Consider the following 16891-nt stretch of genomic DNA (forward strand, 5'->3'; position numbering starts at 1 on the left):
TATTGGTATTACGGCACCATCTATTGCTAAATTTTGCAACTATTTATTTTTCTTCTGCCATACGTTTTCCCCCTTCTCTGATAATATTCTGTTGCAATTTGACGTCATTCTGACCAGTGGTGTTATTTCTACAGTGGTTTGAAAGTTTAACCTTAATTATAATCACCCCGTATTTTCAAAGTTAAGACATACACTTGGCTACTCAAACACCCATCTTACAAGATAGCTCACAGTAAAGTGTAATTGAAATACAAAATCACATGCTTAGCTTCATTTACACATAATAAAATATCTGTTACTTGAATAGTTGTAAACATTACAGATAGTAAGTCTGTCACAATCTTTGATCACATATAAAATGGCAATGAAACACAAAGTCACAAATTTAGATTTGATTGCAGAACTGTCCCGATCTGCCGTCACAGGACTTCAGAGTTTGATATCAGTCCATCCAGATTTTTCCTGATGGGAAAAAAGAATACATGGTAGAAAAGTTGAATTATACATATCCAGACAGAGAAAACTAAGTAATATTTTGATGCCAGTTCTTGAAGACAGAAACCATAATGTACAAAAATAATAATGATAAGCATTTTGTTGTTCACTTACTATGAAGTCTTTCTTAACTTCTAATAAGTTCTCTTTCATCCACTCCAATTCTTCCTCCTTCTCTTTTATTTTCTGTTCACCTTCAGAAACTACAGTTGCATACCTGTAACAAATAAATGTGTTTAAAATCAACATACCACCTTTACATAGAAAACTGATAGTCTAACATTAATTTGCATAAATTAGAAAAGAAAACAAATATAAAGTCAAACAGAAAACTGAGAGCAGAGAATGTTGTTATCCCAACCCTGCTGCACAGAATTTCCCTGTGTGCATTTTTATTTATTTAATTTACATAGAGAAGGTTAGTATCATCCCAATGAATGCTACAAGTCCACAACATAATCTTTAAGGGAACAAGAAAACCATGCACAATACTAAGAAAAATAGTAAAAAAGTATTAATTTCATATTTTGGTTATTGACTGGCAAACATTTTAATCATTGTGATTTTCTATGGAGATTTTGTGATTAGATACATACACAGGTACACATGCACAAAGACAATACTGAAAGAAATACAAGATGCTAAACCCTGCGGCAATTCTCATAACTGAGATGGGGTATTGTCAGAGCAGAGCAACACTGATCAAGTGAATCATCATAATTCATTTTGTGGAATTTTCACTTTATACTGCTGATTTATAATGAAGAGTATTAAATGAAATAAACCAATGCCACTATCTTCCTCATTCTTTTACACCTGAGTAAAACTGATATACCTCTGCCCTCATTGTATATATGACAGATCAAAGTCTAAAGTAAAAGGTACATAAAGGAATGTAAAACTCTTCTACTTGTGTAAATGTAATGGAATACAGGAACATTATAATTAAAAAGTGACTTATTAGGTATAATGTAGTGAATGATGTACTATTTCATTGAAGAGCAATATGAATCAGAATTGGTGTGAAGAACACGAGGAGGCGTTAATAACGTATACTCACAACACTTGGGGACATTTTGGTGTTATGAAATGTGCTAACGAACTGAGAATGTACTGTTACTTCCCAGACTTAGGTAGCAAAGTATGGAGTGTACTCAGAAAATGTGTAATATGTCAGAAAACAAAATCTGAGCAACAGAGGTGGTAAAGGCCTGTTACATCTGATCATTCCTGAAAAACCAGTAGCTATTTTATCGGTTGATATATGTTGACCATTACTGAGGGCTAGAGGAGGCTGTAAATATATTGTAGCTTTCTTGGACATATGTACCAAATATGTAAAATTCTACCCAATGGAAACTGTTACAGCAGCACCAATTCTGAATCATCTATTCAATGACAACATTCCGTGCGCTGGGAAGCCGAACGCGGTTTTATCTGACAATGTTACAAATTTTACCGGATATAGGTGGAGGCATGCATTGGCCAGAGCAAATTTAATACAAATCTTGACTTCCACATATAATCTGGGTGCAAACGTGACTGAGAGGGCTTTTCATGAATTAAACAGATTTATGCAAACCTACTACCATGCGAAACAAACAAGATGGATAGAATATCTTGATACCTTTGAGGAAATCATGAACAATTTGCCTCATATGACCACAAAACTTTACACCAGCTGAACTAATGCTTGACAGAATAGAAAGAAATGAATGGACGGATAAGATTCTGAAGATACCTCAAGAAGAAACCCACTGGCAAGATAAGATTAGAACAGTGTTAATAAATCTCACTGAAATTGCAAGAAAAAGGAAGATAGATTTTGACAAGAGGATATTACAAAGACAATCCTTTTGCATTGGGGAAATGGCAATTAATGTACGAAGGACCAATTGAGGTAATTAGAATACCAAATCCAGGAGCATATCTAGTAGGACATCCTGAAACAAGAAATATAAAGGGATTGTAGCACAATGATGATTTAAAAATGTTTCATTCCTGAAGAAAATTATTTTAACTAAAAATAATATAAGCAATTTTTTGGTTTATTTTTTTATAATTTCAGATAAGCGTATGATGATTCAATAGAAATGCATAAGAGATGAATTATGTAAATATATATGTTCTGTTTCAGCAACTTGATATTTAGTTGTATTAAGGAAAAGTTAATTATGAAGTTTCTTAATTTCAGTAAAGACTATAGTTATTAGTGGATATCTGTTTCAGTTTTTTATGAAAATGTTCGTATTAGGTACATGTGAATATTTGTGTCAAGAGCATATGACTACATATATTCAAGGCAGCGGCATGTGACTACAGATGATAAAATATTTTAAAGACAAAAGTCAGTTCACTTGGTGGAGTTTTTGTGAAATTTTGAGATAGATTACAAATGAGGATATTAGGAAGGAAAATGCTGGAACAGGTTGAGTGAGTGTGTGATTGTTGTGGGGTGTTTGAAATTAAATTGGCATTATTTAAAGTGACGAGTTACGACAGCAGTTTAAGAGAACCGACTGGGCTGAATTTATGTAGATTTTGGGGTAGTAAATAAATTTGTAATTGAATTCTATAACAGTTAGGTTTTGAAGAAAGTGGGGATTAGTTATGTATACTGTGAACAACAATGAACTTCCAATAGTGTGTGTTGCCAGGTGCAAAATAAGTTATGAACACGTGCTGGTGCAGTGTCATAAAAAGGAACTAGTGAAGAGAGAGAAGAGTTATTATCTGTGTGCTAAAGAGCAAAGATATATTCAAGTGCAGCATATATGACAATGATTATTGTGCTTCATTAAAATAGTATGTGAAGACACAAAAGGGAATTACCAACAGAGTTTACCACGGACAACGTGAGTGTGTCGATATGGTACTCTGATACTCATAAGTGACTATATAAAGACAAAAATTGGTAAATATGATGAAAGATTACCCGAATCTCTGAATTCAGACCAGTTGCTTGAGAATGAAGAGTATATGTACTAACCTATTTCTCACAGTGCTTTTCCATCAGTAATGATTAGCATTGATATTTGTTCCAGGTAAGTTACATGTTCACACATCGCCACCCTGTGAATGGCCCTGCTCCCAATTATCCCTTCAATCACACACATGGTAGCAAGGTCATCCTCCATCTCTCCCCACACCTGCCCTGACCCTCCACCAGACATCGTGCTGACGTCAGTATCAACATATCTTCACATTTGTTTATACCTGACTATACCAACGCAAGAACACAATGTATAAAGATACTTTCAGATCTGCCAGTCGAAACTTTAAATAATTTTTGTAAATTACTGGGGGGAACATAATGTTAAAGTAGCCTTGTTCCAGGTTTTCCATGGTTTCCCTTAGCAACCCTTGCCCAAATGGGAAGGGTATTCTGACCGGAAGTCCATGGCCACATTAGCTACTTACAGAGTTATTCAAACAGTTAATATCAAATTATTTAAGCTTATGATCAGTAGCGAGTGATTATGAAAGCTACTCAGATTACATAAGTGGCAAAAGTTGTCAACCGCCACAAGCATATTCCACTCAGTAATATTGTAGTACAACAGTAGAGTCAATTTCTATTGTAATTTTGGTCCTGAATTGTCTGAGGAAAGAAAATTCGCGCCTAAGAGGGGCAATATGGTGTAACAATGTATGCAAAAGTTCTAATTTGGGTGCGACGAATTGATATTGTGGTTAACAGCATATACCAACTGCAAGAATAGGACGTTCTGAGTTAAGAACACATCTCTGTGTCTTACAGAACAAAAGATTTTGTTTTAAGGACTTTTTGTGAAGGAAATGGGCAGATCGGACATGTGAGAGGAGTAGAGAGATTTTACTGTTGTGAGACTACATTACGGTATGTAGTAAATGTTCAAATAGATTTTGGCACAAAAATAAAATTCAATAACTAACATCAAGTATTCAAGGTGTGTATATTTCCACACATAAATTAATTAATTATCATGGTACAGACATAGATCGCTCAGAGGTGAAGTTTCGGGCAACAGTGCGAACCTGCATTTTCCACAGTCATAATTTGATGAGAGATAATCTCTGAATTAATAAACTTTAACTTGCTAAATTCACCATATAGCGGAGATGCTGAGTCGCGATAGGCACAACAAAAAGATTCACACAATTACAGCTTTCGGCCATTAAGGCCTTTGTCATCAGAAGTCGACACACACACACACACACACACACGCAAACGCAACTTGCACATATGTCTGCAGTCTCAGAGAACTGAAACCACACTGCGAGCAGCAGCACCAGTGCATGATGGCATGATGGAAGTGGTGGTGGTGGTGGTGGTGGGGAGGGGGGTTAAAAGTGTTGCAGTTTAGGTGGAGGGCGGGACAGAATGTACTGAGGGGGAAGGGAGTAAGTAGTGGAAAGGAGAGAAATAAAAAGAAATTAAAAGACTGGGTGTGGCGGTGAAATAACTGCTGTGTAGTGACGGAATGGAAACAGGGAGGGGGCTGGTTGGGCGAGGACAGTGACTAATGAAGGTTGAGGCGAGGAGGGTTACTGGAACGTAGGATTTATTGCAGGGAAACTTCCCACCTGCGCAATTCAGAAAAGCTGGTGTTGGTGAGAAGGATCCATACGGCACAGGCAATGAAGCAATCATTGAGATGAGGGATATCATGTTTGGCAGCATGTTCAGCAACAGGGTGGTCCACTTGTTTTTTGGCCACAGTTTGTCAGTGGCCATTCATGAGGACAGACAGCTTGTTGGTTGTTGTGCCTACATAGAATGCAGCACAGTGGTTGCAGCTTAGCTTGTAAATCACATGATTGGTTTCACAGGTAGCCATGCCTTTGCTTCTTAAAGTCCATAAACCCAACCATCCAGGATGCCCCAATGTGGCCGGTTACTGTGTCCCCACTGAGAGAATCTCTGCTCTCGTAGACCAACACCTTCAGTCTATTACCCGGAACCTACCCTCCGATATAAAAGATACCAACCATTTCCTCAACCGACTCTCCACAGTTCCTCTCCCTTTACACACACAGTGCCCTGCTCGTCACTATTGATGCCATCTCCCTGTACACTAACATTCCTAATGCCCATGGCCTTGCTGCTATGGAACACTACTTTACCAGATGCCCTATGGATTCCAAAGCAACAACTTCCTTCCTAGTCTCCATGACCAACTATATCCTCACTCACAATTACTTCTCCTTTGAAGGCATTACCTACAAACAAATCTGCGGTACAGCTATGGGTACCTGCATGGCACCATCCTATGCTAACCTATTCGTGGGCCATCTAGAGGAATCCTTCCTAAAAACCCAGAATCCAAAACCCCTCACCCTGTTCAGATTCACTGATGACATCTTTGCTATCTGGATTGAAGGTGAGGACACTCTTTATTCACATTCCTCCAGAACCTCAAGAACTTCCTCCCCCATTTCCTTCACCTGCTCCTATTCAACCCAACAAGCCACCTTCCTAGATGTTGACCTCTGCCTCATAGATGGCTACATCAGTACCTCCGTCCATACCAAACCTACTAAGCACCAGCAATACCTCCACATTGACAACTGCCACCCATTCCATACCAAGAAGTCCCTTCCGTACAGCCTAGCCACCCGTGGTCGTAGCATCTGCAGTGACGAGCAGTCCCTCTTAAAATATACCAAGGGTCTCACTGAAGCCCTCACTGACTGTGATTATCCTCCCATCCTTGTACAAAAACAAAGCTCCCATGTGTTATCTTTCCAGTCTCCCACCATCTCCCAAAGTCCCACAGTCCGGCCACAGAGGAGCATTCCCCTCGTAACTTAGTACCATCCGGAACTGGAGCAACTGAATTACATTCTCTGCCAGGGTTTCGATTACCTCCTGCTGTGCCCTGAAATGATAAATGTCTTACCCACTATCCTTCCCACCCCTCCTACTGTGGTATTCCACCGTCCACCAAACCTACACAATACACTCACCCATCCTTACACAACCCCTACTCCCAATCCCTTACCTCATGGCCCATACCCCTGTAATTAACCTAGATGCAAGACCTGTCCTCCTACCACCATCTACTCGAGTCCGGTCACTAACATCACCTATCACATCAAAGGCAGGGCTACTTGTGAAACCAGTCATGTGATTTACAAGCTAAGCTGCAACCACTGTGCTGCATTCTATGTAAGCATGACAACCCACAAGTTATCTGTCCGCATGAATGGCCACCGACAACTTGTGGTCAAGAAGCAAGTGGAATACCCTGTTGCTGAACACGCTGCCAAACACGATATCCTTCATTTCAAAGACTGCTTCACAGCCTGTGCCATATGGATGCTTCCTACCAACACCAGCTTTTCTGAATTGCGCAGGTGGGAACTTTCCCTACAATACATCCTACGTTCCTGTAACCCTCCTGGCCTCGACCTTCGTTAGTCACTGTCCTCACCCACCCAGCCACCTCCCTGTTCCCGCTCCAGCACTACACAGCTGTCATTTCACCACCACACCCCGTCTTTTAATTTTTTTTATTTCTCTCCTTTCCACTACATACCCCCTGCCCCCTTCGCACCTTCTCTCTCTCTCTCTCTCTCTCTCTCTCTCTCTCTCTCTCTCTCTCTCTCCCCCCCCTCCCTCCCCCACTCTCTCTAAACTGCAACACTTCAATGTCTGCCACACTCATCATACTATCCCTTCCTCTCCCTGCCCCAGCCTCCTCCTTATCACCACCGAGTCGCCACTCCCATCATGCTCACAGTGTGGTTTCAGTTCTCTGAGACTGCAGACGTGTGTGCAAGTTGCGTTCGCGTTCGCGCGCACACACACTCACACACACGCATGCACGCACGCACGCGTGTGTGCGTGCGCTGCTGACAAAGGCCTTAATGGCCGAAAGCTATAATTGTGTCAATCTTTTTGTTGTGCCTATCACGACTCAGCATCTCCGCTATATGGTGAGTAGAAACTTTCCTTCTCTGGTATTGTTACATTCCATCCCGGATTTTCCATTGATTGATTTTTAACTTGCTAAATTGTTGTACCTATCATCCAGACTCACCAAACAACATAGCACACAGTTGTGCCGAACGATCTGTGTAGCGAGTAAAGGTTTGTGAGATTTCAGGTGGAGCAGATAATCAAGAGGAATTTCCGTGAGATTGTCATTGTGGAATACATCTCTTGCTCCCCTGTGATATTTAAAATTATTTATTTATATTTTCCAGGTTTTCAGGAGAGTAAAGATAAAAGGAAATAAGGAACTAAGCTAAACCACCTAAAACCTATAACTAAAACAATAATTGAAATAAAAGTACACATAAAGAATATTTATCAATAATAATAAATAAATAAAGACTATTTTTAATTAATTAACCAATAATAACAAAAATATATTGATATACCTTTCTTGGACATGCAAAAAAAGAATCTAAAAGACATACTAGGCTATATTGAAGGTGGTGCTCTGGTAATTATATGAGGTAAATACATTAAAGTGTTACCAGACAGGTCACTATAGCAGAAAATATAGTTATCACTAGACATTTTGCTGTAGTATTTCCATGTAAAAGAATCATTTGAAGTCAGAATAGAGCAAGAAAAAGAAATCTTTTTATCAAAAAAGAAATCTAATTTCATGCATCATTCAAACTAATGAACTTATGCAACAGAAAAATATTCAATAAGGGATGATTCAACAACCCATAGAACATAAATATTTGAACATTACTGAATCTATTAATTTTTGGTTGTTTAATATTTAGTCTACTGTCAAATCATTGCACATTCACACCGGTTTTATAAGAGGGTTGGGGGGGGGGGGGAGCTTTTAGGAATTAAATGTCACTGTTTTATCAATAAATAGGAAAACAATACAGTAAAAAACAAATGACTGGGCATTACTTTCAACTACAATTTCAGTTTGTCACGAAAATCAGTCGTTTATGCCAACAACAATATGGAAAAAGAGAGACTGGTGCTCACCATGTAGAGAAGGCATTGAGTTGGAGAGATGCACAATGAAAAGGACTGCTGAAATATTAAAGATTCAGTAGAAAATGTGTGGGCCTTTATTTGATGTGTTTTGCACACTGTTCTTATTCCATTCTGGACTTTTAGTCTTTTGTGTTACCTAGTTCACAGACAGTCAATATACATTCTAATTTGAGAATCTATTTTACACAATTCCAGAAACCTGATATAGGAGTGTGGCCATAACAAGTAATTTCTTTTTCACAGTTGTCACTATTAAAAAGAATTATTTTGAAATCATGCTATGGAATGTAGAAGGTTTAAAATCCTTAGTATTTTACCAGATGAAAAACTGCTCAGCAGTGATGTTCTGATCTTCTGAGAAACCTTTCTTCAAGAACACCAGAATATAAACTGCTTCTACGCCATACATGCACTGACAAAAGCTGAGACAGAAAGAAGACCATCAAGAGGAATGATACATTACAACAACTCATCCATAGGGCAACAAAGCACGAAGAGAGAAGACAAAAACTGAGACAACACAGTTAAACAGCCTGCGAATAATAGGAATCTATATCAGACCACAATGTTCAGCAGACGAAGTGGTAGAAATCAGCATGACTGCATTGGCCTAGACTGACCCAGATTCCTCACCCTGCTGGCAAGAGGCCTAAACAGTCAGGCTGAACACCAAAACACAGGCTCTTACAAAACCCATGGAAGAGTAAAGCGTAACACTCATCAACAAAACTCAGAATAAAACCTACGCCTCACAATGGCTGTAGTGACACAACTATCATATTTGCTGCAGAAAATAGATAAAGCTCCAAAGCTTAACGATTGCAACAGATTGTCCAAGCACACTCATAATGGAACACCAACCATGTGGATAAAATTTCAGATCATGATAATAAAGAGAAAGAAACAAAATGAACATTGATGAGCTCCAAGAAAAATCATCCCCAACGTACCAGTGCTGAAAATATCTGCTGAAGAAATACTATGCACAATAGAAAGAGGCAACATTGATAAAGCACTGTGGAACCTAATTGAATTCCTGATTAGTCATCAGCCCCTCAACCAATGAAGAGGTCAAGCAAATCAAACAGTGAATGCTACATTAAAAGACGCGTGATCCTGGAAAACTTGAATGAGTTTAAAAATATGCATAAAGAGCAAAGTGTAACTCACTCCTGAAACAAAACAACAACCACACATCCATATCAATGAAGAAGAATTACTTCAGAAAGAAGAAGTAAACCCCACAAAGCCCTAGAACCACGGAGAACAAAGACGACCTCAAGCACCTCCATGGCAAACCACTTTCATAAATGTATTCCAGAAGAGCAGCTCAAATTACACATCAATGGAAGCATTCCCTAAACTGCAAATGAAAGAACAACAAAATATAAAGGCTGAAGGCAACTTAAAAAAGCAAGGCAAGTGACTCAGACAATATCTGGTATGAGCTAATGAAAGGAGCAACACTACACATTGTGAAGCTATGGGCAGCCCTATACAACCAGGGTCTAGAAATCATGGACATCCCCAAAATATGGTGAGAATCTGCAGTTACAGTGATCTACAAAGGAAGAGGACTGCAGAATGCACCAAATTCCTATAGTGGGGTCACTTTGGAATGAGCATTGCTCAAGATAATGAACATCATACTTTAAAAGCTCCATGACAACATCATGGCTATGATACTCTAGGAACGGCATGGCTTCACTCCTAGAAGGTCAACTACACAAGCAGTGAGACATGTTCTCCAATTCACACATGAAGCCCTCTCTACAGCTAAAGGTCATTCATACAGAATCTTTGTAGACTCTAAAGAAATATTCGACAGGGTAAACAGGACTGCAGTATTCAAAAAGCTACACCAAATACTATGTGCAGAAAGTCAGATCCTTAAATTTATAGTAAGCATCCTCCAAGCAAACCACAGGAATGCATGATGGATTATTACACCACTAAGGAATCTAGCAAACAAATGGAGCATTACAGGGATACCCTTTAAGTACCATTATGTTCAACGTACCTACCCAGGCCATGATCCAAAGGATATAATCAGAAATAGTGAGAATGTGGCTGTATACCAATATGATCTTACTATCAGAGAGAAGAGAGCCCCTGCAAGAAGCCATTAACAAACTGAAGAAATGGTTCCCAAAAATGAACTTATCAGAAATAAGCATAAGACAAAAGCGATGAAATTCAGCATAGGCGACACCCTGGCAAACAATCACAAATTCACCGGTGGGGGACAAGAACAGGAAATAGTAAAAACCTATAAATATGTAGGAATCACACCGCAGGTGACATACCATACCTTTTCGAAGCATATCAAAGATAGTAGTAAGAGTGATGACTAGTTTTAAGGCAAAGAAACAAAGTATACTATCTGTAAGAACAGCTATGAGACTATTCAACATAAAGATTGTACCCATTGCATCATACATAAAGCAATTTATAAGGAGAAACTTCACAGACACAAATCTTAGAGAGACCCATAACAGCCTACCCGACAAGACTGCTACGAGTCTGAAAATACACTCAAAACTGAATAAGCTACATCATGGTTGATAACCTACTTTGTGGAAGACCAGATGGCAGCTCATAACCTGACATCAACCTCACAAAGCACCAGACTCCCAGAAGACAGGCAGTGAAAAGTGTGATACACAGATCATGAATTCATTGCAGTTATTACAAAAAATAAATGGAAGAAACCCAACTTCCAGTTGCATCACCCACCCACAAGGGTAGGTGTCTATGGACAAATAACCAATGGATATCACAGCCTCACCGACAGTTGTCATTGCACTAATTCGGAGGATCTTGCAATACATATCACATGATCATGTGTACCAATTTATATTTGGAATGAAACTCTATGGTTAAAGAAAGCTTTTCAAGTCTCAAACATCTATGATGTATATATGCAGACCGAAGTGACAAATGAAAATCTGTACCAAGGCCAGTGCTATTGGAATACAGTTGGAGAGCCTCTGCAATGCTGTTTGAGTTTAGGGGAAAGTGGGCTGAGGTGAGGATGGGAATTTGGATTGAGGGGTGAGGGAGGCTTGCTAGGGTAGTCTGTGCAGTTGTGCAAAGCCACTGTGCCAGGGTAACGTGGTTAGCAAATCTTTCTGGTGACCAGGAGACCTGTGTTCGAATCCTGATTGTGGCACAAATTTTTATTAATCACTTCAGCCTGCATATATACATTATATTTGGAAGCTACAAGTTGTTGCCACCCTACACAATGCATCAGTGCATTGCATACTCTTGTCCATAGACCATGCATGCATCATGTCCAAAGCTGGCAGCCTGTCAGATGTATACAAAATACCATGTCAGAATCCTGGCCAAACATTCACATGGTGCAAGACTGATGTGACGAACATCATTATCTTACACACCTGCATGAACTGGATAAATCTGCAATAGCAGAGCGTTGCCTTCGCACAGGACACAATGTGATGTATAACAAAGCAGGGATTGTATCTTCAGTTTTGACCTGGGGCTGTGTGATAAGGAGTTGTGCAACTTTCCAACTAGGTACAGCCAAAAACCTTCCATTTGCAGCCGTTAGATCCACAGGGAAAAACAAAATTTCTAACAGCTCTATCACAACACACTGAGGACCCACCTAGCTACCAACTTAGGTTTTTCTCCCAGCCTCAGTGACACATGACAGCAGTACCAGTGACCCAATGCGCGAGCAAAACACCATGGCTGGGCTTCTGGTAGGAGACTCTGGACATAGTAACATCATGCATTTGGAAACAACACTGCAACAAATGCATTACCTGTGGAGGAGGCATCCATAAGGAGACCGCCAAAATGAGGACACAGGTAGTTGCTAATTGTGAGCATTAACTAGCAGCAGCCATCTGACCTGACACTGCCCAGCACTAGCACAACATGATGCGTTACCAGACCTGAGAGCCGTATATTCACCACCTCTCACAAAGCTGGTATTGTTACCAAATGAGAACAAACTTTCCATGTGCCTAAGGTTTGTGGCCAACAAGCATCCTATCGTGTGACTGATTCAGAATCATGGATTAATTTACACATAGCTGATGCGATAGGAAATCCACACTTATGTGTGGATGTGTGGTTCAGTCTCGATACCCGCATGCGTTGTCTGGCCACTGCTCCCTATCATAAGCTAGCTGGGTGAGCTTAAGCACTATTAGTCAGCAGGTTTTTAGTTAGCTTGTTACTGAGGCATCCCTGCACTTCCAGAACTGGAATTTAATGAGTGATACCTCTGCAAAACATAAAAATAATGAAAATAAAAATAGTATGGTTACGGTGTCCATTATGCTTTACTAGACATGATTTCGTATCATGTGGTGTGCCCTTGCCTTCCTCTGACCTTTGACCTGACGGTTCCAGACTGAAGCACCTAGAACCACTCGGCCACAGCAGTCAGCCCATTTAACCATACAATTTATTGCAATCTTATCAACTGTAACTTAATTTTCAGAGGTTTTAACAGCTGCTTCAAATCATTGTTTGCCTTGATCTAGGGTAAATTATTGATTGATGAAAAACCCATTAGACAGTTATTAATAATTTAAAATTAATGATGTAGGAAAAGATAGTGTGCTACTTACCACAAAAATGATACATTAAATTACAGACAGGCACAATTAAAGACACTTACATAAAAACTTTTGGCAACAGTCTTTGTCAGAAAAAGAAAGAGAAACCTACAAAAGCAAGCACATCTCATGCACACATGACTGCCAACTCCAGCAGCTCGGACCGGAATGCAACTGTCACATGGAATGGAAGCAGAATTTTGGAAGGGGCAGGGAAGGGGAAGGGATAACAGTGTACAGGCGGGAGGAGAAAAGAGTGCTGTCTGCGGAGTGAGCAGGGACCATGCTGCCAACAGGCACAGCGTCAGAAGGTTGTGGGGCACAGGTGTGGGGAAAATGGCGAGTAAACGGAGATGAGCAGAGAAAGATTGGCAGGTGTGTTTGCAGAAGGTGGCAACCAAAGAGGGTGGGAGGCGAGAATGGGGAGGAGGTTATAGAACAGAGAAGATGGGAACTATTGGGTGAAAGGTGTGGGGATCATATGTTATCATAGGTTGACGTCGGGATATTTACAGGAGTACACAATTTGTTGCAAGAAGAGCTTCCAACTGTGCAGGTTAGAAATGCTGGTGGTGGAGGGGAGATTCCATTGTTTAATTTAAAATTATCTGTTTTTGTTACATAAACACATCGTTTTTTATTATTGTACCTAAACATCTAGTTGCTTGTTTGGAATCAGCGTATTATGCAAGAGCTGCACAAGATCTAGTTTACCTCAAATGAAAGATTACTTATAACTTATTACTTACAATTTATATACACAGTCCAATCTCAATGAAATTTGTAGATTATGAAGTGAAATATGTTGTTGTTGTTGTTGTTGTTGTTGTGGTCTTCAGTCCTGAGACTGGTTTGATGCAGCTCTCCATGCTACTCTATCCTGTGCTAGCTTCTTCATCTCCCAGTACCTACTGCAACCTACATCCTTCTGAATCTGCTTAGAGTATTCATCTCTTGGTCTCCCTCTACGATTTTTACCCTCCACACTGCCCTCCAATACTAAACTGGTGATCTCTTGATGCCTCAGAACATGTCCTGCCAACCGATCCCTTCTTCAAGTCAAGTAGTGCCACAAATTTCTCTTCTCCCCTATCCTATTCAATACTTCCTCATTAGTTATGTGATGTACCCATCTAATCTTCAGCATTCTTCTGTAGCACCACATTTCGAATGCTTCTATTCTCTTCTTGTCCAAACTATTTATCGTCCATGTTTCACTTCCATACATGGCTACACTCCATACAAATACTTTCAGAAAAGACTTCCTGACACTTAAATCTATACTCGATGTTAACAAATTTCTCTTCTTCAGAAACGCTTTCCTTACCATTGCCAGTCTACATTTTATATCCTCTCTACTTCGACCATCATCAGTTATTTTGCTCCCCAAATAGCAGAACTCCTTTACTACTTTAAGTGTCACATTTCCTAATCTAATTCCTCAGCGTCACCCGACTTAATTCGACTACATTCCATTATTCTTGTTTGCTTTTGTTGATGTTCATCTTATATCCTCCTTTCAAGACACTGTCCATCCCATTCAACTGCTCTTCCAAGTCCTTTGCTGTCTCTGACAGAATTACAATGTCATTGGCGAACCTCAAAGTTTTTATTTCTTCTGCATGGATTTTAATACCTACTCCGAATTTTTCTTTTGTTTCCTTTGCTGCTTGCTCAATATACAGGTTGAACAACATCGGGGAGAGGCTACAACCCTGTCTCACTCCCTTCCCAACCACTGCTTCCCTTTCATGTCCCTCGACTCTTACAACTGCCATCTGGTTTCTGTACAAATTGTAAATAGCTTTTCGCTCCCTGTATTTTACCCCTGCCACCTTCAGAATTTGGAAGAGTTTATTCCAGTCAACATTGTCAAAAGCTTTCGCTAAGTCTACAAATGCTAGGAACGTAGGTTAGCCTTTCCTTAATCTAGCTTCTAAGATAAGTCGTAGGGTCAGTATTGCCTCACATGTTCCAATATTTCTACGGAATCCAAACTAATCTTCCCCGAGGTCGGCTTCTACTAGTTTTTCCATTTGTCTGTAAAGAATTCGTGTTAGTATTTTGCAGCCGTGACTTATTAAACTGATAGTTCGGTAATTTTCACATCTGTCAACATTTGCTTCCTTTGGGATTGGAATTATTATATTCTTCTTGAAGTCTGAGGGTATTTCGCCTGTGTTATACATCTTGCTCACCAGATGCTAGAGTTTTGTCAGGACTGGCTCTCCCAAGGCTGTCAGTAGTTCTAATGGAAGGTTGTCTCCTCCCGAAGCTTTGTTGTGACTCAGGTCTTTCAGTGCTCTGTCAAACTCTTCACGCAGTATCATATCTCGCATTTCATCGTCATCTACATCCTCTTCCATTTCCATAATATTGTCCTCAAGAACATCGCCCTTGTATAGACCCTCTATATACTCCTTCCACCTTTCTGCTTTCCCTTCTGAGCTCTTGATATTCATACAAATGGCTCTCTTTTCTCCAAAGGTCTCTTTAATTTTCCTGTAGGCAGTATCTATCTTACCCCTAATGAGATAAGCCTCTCCACCCTTACATTTGTCCTCTAGCCATGCCTGCTTAGCCATTTTGCACTTCCTGTCGATCTCATTTTTGAGACGTTTTTACTCCTTTTTGCCTGCTTCATTTACTGCAATTTTATATTTTCTCCTTTCATCAATTAAATTCAATATTTCATCTGTTACCCAAGGATTTCTACTAGCCCTCGTCTTTTTACCTACTTGATCCTCTGCTGCCTTGACCACTTCATCCCTCAAAGCTACCCATTCTTCTTCTACTGTATTTCTTTCCCCCATTCTTGTCAATTGTTCCCTTATGCTCTCCCTGAAACTCTGTACAACCTCTGGTTCTTTCAGTTTATCCAGGTCCCATCTCCTTAAATTCCCAGCTTTTTGCAGTTTCTTCAGTTTTAATCTACAGTTCATAACCAATAGATTGTGGTCAGAGTCCACATCTGCCCCTGGAAATGTCTTACAATTTAAAACCTGGTTCCTAAATCTCTGTCTTACCATTATATAATCTATCTGAAACCTGTCAGTATCTCCAGGCTTCTTCCATGTATACAATCTTCTTTTATGATCCTTGAACCAAGTGTTGGCTATGATTAGGTTGTGCTCTGTGCAAAATTCTACCAGGCTGCTTCCTCTTTCGTTTCTTACCCCCAATCCACATTCACCTACTACGTTTCCTTCTCTCCCTTTTCCTACTGACGAATTCCAGTCACCCATAACTATTAAATTTTCATCTCCCTTCACTATCTGAATAATTTCTTTTATTTCATCATACATTTCTTCAATTTCTTCATCATCTGCAGAGATAGTTGGCATATAAACTTGTACTACTGTAGTAGGTGTGGGCTTCGTGTCTATCTTGGCCACAATAATGCGTTCACTATGCTGTTTGTAGTAGTTTACCCGCATTCCTATTCATTATTAAACCTACTCCTGCATTACCCCCATTTGATTTTGTGTTTATAACCCTGTAGTCACCTGACCAGAAGTCTTGTTCCTCCTGCCACCGAACTTCACTAATTCCCACTATATCTAACTTTAACCTATCCATTTCCATTTTTAAGTTTTCTAACCTACCTGCCCGATTAAGGTATCTGACATTCCACGCTCCAATCTGTAGAATGCCAGTTTTCTTTCTCCTGATAACGACATCCTCTCGAGTAGTCCCCGCCCGGAGATCCGAATGGGGGACTATTTTGCCTCTGGAATGTTTTACCCAAGAGGACGCCATCATCATTTAACCATACAGTAAATCTGCATGCCCTCGGGAAAAGTTACGGCCGCAGTTTCCCCTTGCTTTCAGCTGTTCG

At 39.9% G+C, this 16891-nt stretch overlaps 1 protein-coding gene across 1 annotated transcript in view; it reads right to left on the reverse strand.

The window, feature by feature from the left end:
* Positions 1–264: 264 nt before the first annotated feature.
* Positions 265–16891, reverse strand: part of LOC126237271 (kinetochore protein NDC80 homolog) — a 173807-nt gene continuing 157180 nt past the window's right edge. The window contains exons 14-15 of the mRNA XM_049947198.1: positions 610–712; positions 265–462 (exon numbers count right to left, since the gene is read on the reverse strand). Coding sequence (XP_049803155.1) covers positions 430–462; positions 610–712 — 136 coding nt within the window. The 3' untranslated portion in view covers positions 265–429. The remainder of the gene's footprint in view (positions 463–609; positions 713–16891) is intronic.

Source organism: Schistocerca nitens, chromosome 2 (genome assembly GCF_023898315.1).
Source record: "Schistocerca nitens isolate TAMUIC-IGC-003100 chromosome 2, iqSchNite1.1, whole genome shotgun sequence".
Taxonomy (NCBI): Eukaryota; Metazoa; Arthropoda; class Insecta; order Orthoptera; family Acrididae; genus Schistocerca; species Schistocerca nitens.